At 37.3% G+C, this 9436-nt stretch overlaps 1 protein-coding gene across 1 annotated transcript in view; it reads left to right on the forward strand.

Moving 5' to 3' along the window:
* Positions 1-1018: 1018 nt before the first annotated feature.
* The window catches only part of DOCK3 (dedicator of cytokinesis 3), a gene marked incomplete at its 3' end in the record, with an annotated part of 69928 nt that continues 61510 nt past the window's right edge, over positions 1019-9436 (forward strand). The window contains exons 1-4 of the mRNA XM_009573989.1: positions 1019-1022; positions 1331-1439; positions 2195-2276; positions 8841-8901. Of these exons, the coding sequence (XP_009572284.1) occupies positions 1019-1022; positions 1331-1439; positions 2195-2276; positions 8841-8901 (256 nt within the window). The remainder of the gene's footprint in view (positions 1023-1330; positions 1440-2194; positions 2277-8840; positions 8902-9436) is intronic.

Here is a 9436-nt window from a genome sequence, read left to right on the forward strand (position 1 = left end):
AGCTTGTGTTAATATTTAGAGTTCTACAATGTAATTGTTCAGGTAGTGCCTGCTTGCGTGGCCCTTTTGCAGGAGCAACAAAGGACTGAGGCGAACAGCTGGGAGACGCAACTGCTTGAATTACATGCTGCTATGTGTTTTCACAACCTTAATTAGTTACCAGCAAAATAATGGGCATGAGACTGGGTTAATGATAAAGGTTAAGAATGTAATTAATGTGTTTTTATTGAACATAGGTCTTATTTTGAAAATTCTGACTTCATTTTTTGTGATTTATGTATTAGGTAGATAGAGGTAAATATGAAGATGTAATATTGTTGTTGTAATGTAACTGTAACTGCAATGTACTGAAGTTGTAATAGTGTACTGCACTCCACTTAATACAGCATAAAATTCTTACTAGAAGATTAGATTATACCATGTCATTAAAGTGTTTGCTAAAACATTCTTAACTTAGTAATTGACATCTCAGAAAGTAGTTGTAGGTAAAGAATCACCAAATATCTGTTTCTTGTGGGTTTCTTTGGGGCATGTTAGCAATCTCCAAGCTTATAAGCGTCTGCTGCAAATGAATTAAAATTATCGCTGAATGAAGTTGTGGGATACCTGGAGATTGGATTAATAGTGAGTAATAGGGAGGGCGAAACAGCCAGAGAGCAAGATCTGGCTTGCTTAGCAAGATAAACTTAAGCAAATAAACACGCAAAGGTGTATAATAAGATGTATGAGTCATGCTTACAGAATTAGGGCCCATTCCGACAAAAGTAGCAATTCTGAAAATACATCAGTATTTATAATGGCCAGGTTGCTTCAAATGAACTCACAGCATAACGCTGTAGTAAAAAGGCTAATATGTGATGTCTGATAAATTAGTTAGGATTGGTAGGGACTTGATTTCATGTGTGTGAAATACACGTATGTGTGTATTTGTATTTATGGTGGAGGTGGTACCAGTACTAGACTGTTACAAACTCACATTTTTAGAACTGTTCATGAAATGGTGTTGAACAATCGCACTATGGGTAAGTTCTATAAAACAAAAAAACTTTTTCTTTAATTTCTTAACAGCATTAAATTGCTTACTTGTTTGGAGAGATATTTGATTACATAATATAATTAATGATTGATATCACTACCCTGTAAGAAATTAGCTTTTCTGAAGTGCTCTTTAACATACAGAAGAAAGTGTAACAAAAAGCAGTGGCTAAACACTGAAACCAGACATTTCCGAGCTGATGTTAACCCAGGCGTTTTAATGGTAGGGATGAAAAGCCTTTGGAGCAAGCTACCAAAGGAAGTAGTGCGTACTCTACGTTTTCATATTTTTCAGGCCCACAGTGGATAATATGCTGGAAGATGTGTTTTAGTCACATAAAGGTTACTGTAGTTGATACAGTCATACTGGATAAAATTGAAAGGATCTGTGATATAATGGAAATGTAACTAGAAGATTTAATGGTGTGCTCTTGCTTTATTTCTATGAATCTGTAAGAAGAAAATTCTGGTCAATACTTAGTGTGTTGTCGCACATCTAGTAAATAAATTACTCTTACTCATCTAATTTATTTGTATACATAAATTCTCTGTCTGTCTTAAGAAATAATATCAATGTCCGTGGCTTACCATCCATAATAAGGATTATGTATTTTGCAGTCTGGCTACACACGCTGGTTTTGCTGGTAAAAAGATTGTTTCATTTCATTGATAAGCAGTTCTATCAATTGAATCTTAATGTGTGTGAATTAGTATATTGCTTCTATAAATAGTATATGTTGAAGGAGATTGCTTAATGGGTATTCTTGTTACTTTTAGTTTTGGGTGGATTTTAATGAACTCAGTTTTACCAAAGGCAGCGTATGCCTCGGCGAGTGTGCCTTAGCCTTTGCCTGAAGTACTTGTAATGTGTTCAAATCCTGTGCTTCATATATTCACATTATTTTAATGTTACTGCATCATGAATATGCATCAACATGATGTTTTCACATGCGGAGTACTTGCTATTAAAAGTCTTCTATGCTATTCCATGTAATTTTATCTAGATCAGTGAGTACTGTTTCATATGCTTTGGGAACTAAAAAACTTACAATACCTAGTGCATCTTTTAAAAAAAAAAAACGTATCTACCTGTATTTTTTATGTTGAAGTGTGTACATGAAACTCTTGTTTATTTTTTTTAATATTGTTTGCTTTTTAGTGAGAGGTTTATGGTGAGGTTAAACAAGAATGGAGGCCCCAGGAATCCCGAGAAGATAGATCGAATGTGTGCACTTTTCACAGTACGTGTCTGTTCCCTTTCTTCTTCCCTTACAGTAGTATGATTGTAGTCACCCTGACGGGAAAAAAAACAATTCTTCCTTTCCAATATATTGAGTAGAACAGAAGCTGTTTTAAGTTTTGTTATGGTTATAACTAAATGTTAACATAAGAAAATGGACGTACTTCTAAGTTATTTTTATGGCTAAGTAAATATTCTGAAGTATTTCCTTTTAAGTGCATTTGTTCCTGCTTATCGTTTGAAATTTTGAATATTTTCATTGCATGTACTATGCTCTTAGATAATAGGGCACAGGAGAAAGCTGCGTTGGCCTGAACATACAGCAAGGCACTTTTTTCAGAATCGAAGTTAGAAAAACAACCACAACAACACACACACGCACACAGACAACTAGAGAATTCTCCAAACAGATTTTTGTCATGGCCCATTCAAGAGTCCGTGTAGCAGCCTAAGGTAGGTGGTGCCGCAGTAGCCTCCCAGGTCGGCAGCACACAGCGTGTGATGGAACAGAAAGGCCGGGATGTGCTGCAGAAGCAGCAGCCAAATTGAGCTACAGAGAGCTGGTTGTAATAAAGGAAACACTGTGACTTCCTAAGTTTCTACAGCAGGTCTGTGCAAATAGCTACCCCGTCCTGACGCAAAGCAGATATGACCAACTGTACCAGCAGTCTTTAACCATCTGTGCCAGAAAGACAGGATAAGTAATATCCATCTGTGGCTCCTACCAAATGATATCTCAGTTGGGAGTGAAATAGCCAGCTAAGATTTACTTCCTTTTAATTCTTCAGACTCGCCTCTCACCTAACTGCCTTCTTGTTTTATAGTTTTGGTTATACCAATACAGTAGTTTCAAAACACTCAAGCTTTAATATCCATTCTGCACTGGTCTTAAGTTCTGTTGAAAATTGCCTCAGAATCATGTGTCAGACCCCGATTTTATCTGTCACTTCTCGGGAAGAATATGGAAATCTAGAGACACTGAAACTTTACAGCTCATCCATCACAGAATAACTGTAAAGAATTTCAGATCCCAAGTGTGATAAACACCTTCCATCGTGACTCACCTTTAGCTAGTGCACATGCTAGAAGCTCTTTGATGGAAGTATTTTTAGCTCCAGTGAAGAAAAAAAATGGCAGACAGCTTTGGTGTAAGCTTTAGTTCTGGCAGTGAATCCCTAAGGTCAAGTGGGGCTGAAGACTGAAACAGGCATGGTTCCCAGCACTGCTCCCGTTTCTCCTTTAAGAAGGTAGCTGAATTTCTCCCCTTAAGGAACGGAGCACATCTAGCGAGGTGTAAGGATGCTCCGTTCTGCCTCTGTCTGGTTAGAAGAGATGCAGGTCAATCCAGAATTAGCGCTGACATTGATCTGACATCAGTAGCAGTTCTGGTTTGGGAACCATCAGTGAAGCTGATTAAATGTCAGCAGAGGTAACAGTGTCTTAGTATTGCCATTGGCACTGATGACTCCACTGTTGGTAACTCAAAATCAAGTATCTTTCTCTTCTGAGAGAGAGGTGGCCAGGGAGCAAGCTTCAGCACTGGTGTCTGGATCATGCCAAAAGGTTGAGTGTAGGATTAAGAATTGCTCTAAGGATTACTCCCAAAAGGCAGCATAGTCTGCTTTGTATCAAGTTTGGCACTTCCTGGCCTCTGGGGTTGCTCATTCTTAAGAAGATTTTCACGATCAGACTTCCCCGTCTACACTGATGTCACACTATGTAGGGTCATGCAGCGACTGCCCTGCTTTACACTGCGTTGTGAACAGTGTGAAATGGTTTTGCTCCGGTGACCTGCAAACCAGTCTTCACATGATTTCAAAAATACAAGAAGGCTAAAGATGTGCTACAGCCAAGGGCATAACATAGCTCCAGAAGAGACCTGCTGCATATTATGAACGGGGCCAGCCCAGTCTAAAAGAGGCCAGCCCCGAGTATTGCAGATATGCTCCACTCTATAGCACCTATCCTTCTGACCAGAGATCACTCCTAAGCTACCTTTCTATTTAACTATACAAAAATACCAAAGCTGCCTCAGTATCAGCTCTGACAGGTGCTTAGACTTGTCTATCACTCTCTCTGGTAGAATGTATACTCTACATAACAGGAATTATGATAATTGGGAAAATTCTGTGCAAAAAATTACACACTTCTGATACATATTTTTCATCAGTGTATTCAAAGAACTTTCCAAATTATGTAGCAAAGGAGCAACAAATAATAGCTTTTTGAATAACCATTTTATCTTATCATAATTTCTTGGTTATGAAATGCTTCCAAAATAAGATAGTTCTATGATTTTCAGGTTTGTTCCTAAGTTTGTGTTAGTCTTGCCTTTAAATCTAGTTATTTATTTCCTTGCCCTCCCCCACACCCCACAGCGTCCTTCTAAAACTCTAATCTTTCCTAGGGGCAAGAAGCCCCATATCTTAGATAATTCAAGGTATCCCTGTCTTTTCCTGCTATCTCTATTGCTTCTAGGCTTTCAGCTGTCTCCTTGTGTAAGATAGCAAAATTGCTTAGGTTTTGATTTTGAATCTGCTGTCACATCATACCAAAGGTGAGAAACTGCTTCCTCTGAAGATTAAAGCTCACGCAAGCAAACCTCACCCTATGCACGCTTTAGAAGCATTCCTGTGTCTGAATTAAAATGTAACTACACAGTATAAGCTTGCTGTTTTTGCTAAATACCTTACTCTCTGTGGCCTATGAGGCTGGCAACTGAATTTGGTAAAGCTGTTTAAATAACTAATTAGTGGCAGTCAGGTATCCTTGATTCCACTGTTTGCAGGGGGGAGCGGTAGTGTTTGGGTTTTTTAACATACAATTAGACCTTTATAGAAACCAGCATTGTAAAGAACTAACCATTATTATAGAGTAACTCTTTTCCATACCTAATATGGGGGAGAAAAAATTAGGAGTGATTTTCTAAAAAGCCATGCAATTAGAATTATTACGAAATTATTTTGTTTATCAACCGGTATCACTTAGGAAGCTCAGAAGGATGTGGGAAATAAGCCCCCTGTGGATGCGGTGCTAAGAACACCTTTCTGGAAATTGATTTATTTATATTGCACACAAGCAAATAATAAATGTAGTTTGTTCTCTTCTGGGTCCTAAGTCATGAGCAGGGATTCTCTGCAAAGAAATTATCTGAAGACTTCCTCGCAGGGGTTGGAGATTTTGATTGTTCCATGTCATAGTAGGAATTTCTCCCCTTGTAAAAAGCCTCTGCTGTACAAAATGAAATACAAGGCCATCTGGGCCCACATTTTTTTGTCTTTTGACTGTGACACAGTGTATTTTTGTGAAATAGGAAAGCGACTAAAGTGTGAACCCATCAATATGTGCATGCCCTACCATTTTCTGGTATTTTGACAGCTGCCCTTTGAAAAAAACAGTTGTCTAAAAATTGCTGTTAATTAGAACTGGTAATCTGACAGTATGATAAAATTCCCCCTTCCAAATCATAGTATTTTCAAAAATCTGTTACTCTCTAGAGTATTAAGTACTGCCTTGCTTTTTGAAATCTATTGTCAAGCACTGCTGAGATTAAAACTATGTCAAAGCCCTTCTTATCGTGGAACTTCAATTTCTCCAAGACATGCAAGATAAAACCTACCATATGCTACACTGGTATGTTAGGTGATGAAGAAAGCCTAGAAAGTATGTTTCCTTATTCATGCAGCAGCAAAATAAGACTTGAAGAGAAAACGCTAAGGAAGATTTATATAGCTTAATTCTTTGGCTTCAGAGAGACATGATCTGCTAGCTGGTAAGCATACCAAACAGCATATTTGCAACTTACTGCATATGCTGCCCAGGGAAATACAGTGCTCCTTTTAAACCGAGTAAGAAGATACAGCCATGAATTTATTACTTGCCTCCCCTAATTTAGCAATATAACGCTATTTGAAAGGGACTGAAACTTCTCCTTAGAATAAATTCTCTTTATGCCTAGTTCTCAGTCACTGTGCCCAGATTTTATTGTGCTATATGTCACTATAATCTGAAGTTCAGTGTTTATGTGCATTGCCATCATAATCTCAGTTGTTGAGATTTGGTTTCTCAAGTCACACGGGAAAGAAATTTGCTGTGTGAATTAAAGTTCGTGTTTTAACTTCCAGCAAAATATGATTTTTAATTCACTGAATTGGTTCAAACTGGGAATGACAGAACTTAGATGTCCACAGTTTAAAATTTCCCTGCCTTTATAAACAAGCGTGTTATTTCCTTTTATAGTGGTTTTAATACCACTTAGTTGTGGCATTTTTTAAAAAAGAAAAATACAAGATTTTATCTGAATGTGTGTTACTGAGATTTTTCCAGTTGATTTTTGCATTGTATTTTCAAAAAAATGTAGTATTAGAAGGCCAAGCTGCATTTGTGCATAAACAAATCCACTGGTGTGGTTCTACCCACACAAGTGTACCTTTTAGCAGGGACTGTTACCGCTGGGATGAATATCTTTATTCAGTTGAAAAGGAGAAAAGAAAAGTGAAGAAACATGAACACACAGCTATCATCTCAAGTTGTTTGTGAAGTCACATATAAAGCCCTAGAGCTGTTTTTAAAAAGCATAATGATGAAAACATTTTGTACAAACAAAAAAAAATTGTTTTAAAATGATGTGAGGTGATGGCCATTGCTTCAGTGTAAGGGGAGGAGTGAAGTGAACAACAGTAACTGAGCTTAAAACCTTCTTTTTGGATGTTTCTCTTTCACGTGTGCACACACTTCACTTACCTTTCCACATTCTTAGGAAGAATACATTAATCATTTTCCAGTTGCTCTTCTGAGAAATGACTGGGGCGATGCCCTTTATGTTTGGAGAATTTGGAGGCTGTGTGGCATAAGTCAGTACTAACGATAAGATGATAACACTTAGTAGAGTGGAGAGAGAGAAGGGTTGAGGCAACAGCTGTTGCTGTAGAGCACAAGGAGCCTTTCTGCATCAGAGTCTAAAACATGAATAAATATTCTCACAGTACATATTATCTGTCCAAAATCTTCTTCTCTTGGAGGTTAGTAACATAAGGAAAACTTGTTGAACAACAATAATGTTTTTGGGAAGAAATGTTTCTTAGATCTTTCCTCTAAAAAAAAAGGGGGGGGAAGCATCTTAGATGTTGGTCTTTGTTTATAATGTTATCAGAAAAAATGTAACATGCCAAGGAAATTGCAATTAAGACAGGTTCTAACATGTTAATGCAAAATGCCACAGTAATGAGTTATTGACAAGTACTCTATACATATTTTCTTGATTTATTTTCTTTATTATTAAAGGTTTGTCAAGGTCAATAATACTTTTTTCTTCTTCATTAGCTTCAGCTTTCCTTTTGCTCTTCCGTAGGTTCTCCTTTTCCCATTTTTTTGGGCTTTTCTTCAAGCTCATTTTAAAAAGTTTTGACCTGGTATTCTGTGACATGGGATTTCAGAGTTTTAATCCATGTATATAGTTGTTTGCCATAAAATAACTTTTGGGAGATCTTAAGGTCCTGCGTTTTACTAAGCAATTACCTCATCTTAAAACTGAGTTTGTTTCTTAGCTTTTCCAATACCCTATCCCTGTTTCTGACATACTAAATACAAGTATCTATGCTACTTAAACCGTTAGAATGTTTTTAACCAAATGTGGCCCTTTCCAACTACCATGCTCCCCAAATAATCCCTTGGCATGTTTCAGCAGTTAGACAGGGACAGAAGGCATTTCCAGTCAGCAGTTCGCATGCAGCCTACCCTGGGTTTGGACTTCTGAGAAGGTTAGCTATGAACTAGCTGCCCTTGGCTCCCATCAACTCATATAGATAGAGCCTGTAGGTTCTATGCATGGTTGAGATACTGCCTTGCTGCTTTTGTAATGTAATGAACATACATGAAACAGGATTAAAGCTGCACATTTAAAAGCATTAAAATAAACCATGTCTCTGAGTCTCCTACCTTTTTTCCTCTGCAGACTCTTGCTTGTTCTGAGGAATTGCACCTATCCACTTATAAAATAAAACGCATTTGAAGTTTTATCTAAATTCTGACAGTCATGCTGTGAATTTTTTCTAGAGCCACCATGTGAGACTAAGACTCCATGATGAGAAGTCAAAAGCCAAAAAAGGAGAGCAGAAGCAAAGGAACAGGGTTAGGGTCAGGTCTGTGACGTGCAGTCAGGGGATGGGGTGAAGGAAGCCAGAATGGGTTGCAGCTGAGGTAACTCAGGGGTTTAAATTTACTTTGTAAATTTAATACAGTCTAATAAGTGTTTGAATTAAGGATTAAATGAACATTTCAAATGTTTGCTAGAATTTTGATGCAGCATCACTAGTGGAGTCAGAATCTTTCATTTCTTTTCCCTCTAATCATTCCAACCAAATATAATCCTTCTATGCTTTATTTTTCTTGTCTGTAAATTAGAAATAATAACACTTTCTCTTATTTAAAGATGCAGGAGCTAAATGAATGGAGAGTAATACTGTGTAGTCCTTATTACTGTTCGTTTGAATTTTGCAGGCACTTATTTTGGAAGTGCAGTGTGTTCTTTTTTTTTTTCACGTCTATATTTTTTCCAATCTTCTAGGATCTCAGCAGCAAGGACATGAAGAGAGATTTGTACATAGTTGCCCATGTAATTCGAATAGGTATGGTATGATTTATTACTTGAAATATATGCAAATAACAATGTTTTTACAATATTTTTAAATGTATGTTTTACTCAACTGACATTATAATAATTTAATCAGCTAGAAAACTCAGTCATAGACCATGCCTGTCTGCTGAGATTAATATTCAGACCTTATGTAGCTAAGTGTTAAAAGGTTACTGATGACTGTTTAACAGTGATTTTTTTTTTCCTCAGTCTGAAACAAATTACTTGATTAAACACCACATTTGGGGGAGGAGGGAGGAACTAAAAGGCTTTTTGTTTAATGTTCCAAAATTCGAAATTAAGTCTTTTTACTGATGATACATAGCCAGTTTACACGGCAGGACATCAGCATACCTGGCCATTCACATCTAGTAAATCAGAGGCTGTTAGACAGAAATATATATAGATCTGTTTTCTGCTGTAGGAGTCCGCAGTGCATCCAAGAACCCACACTCAAGTCTAGGGAGATGTCTATAAAACATAGGAGCAGGGAAGCTGTCACACCTGCCAGGTGTTCTTTCTTCCTG

This window comes from Fulmarus glacialis, unplaced genomic scaffold (genome assembly GCF_000690835.1).
Source record: "Fulmarus glacialis isolate BGI_N327 unplaced genomic scaffold, ASM69083v1 scaffold11220, whole genome shotgun sequence".
Classification (NCBI taxonomy): Eukaryota; Metazoa; Chordata; class Aves; order Procellariiformes; family Procellariidae; genus Fulmarus; species Fulmarus glacialis.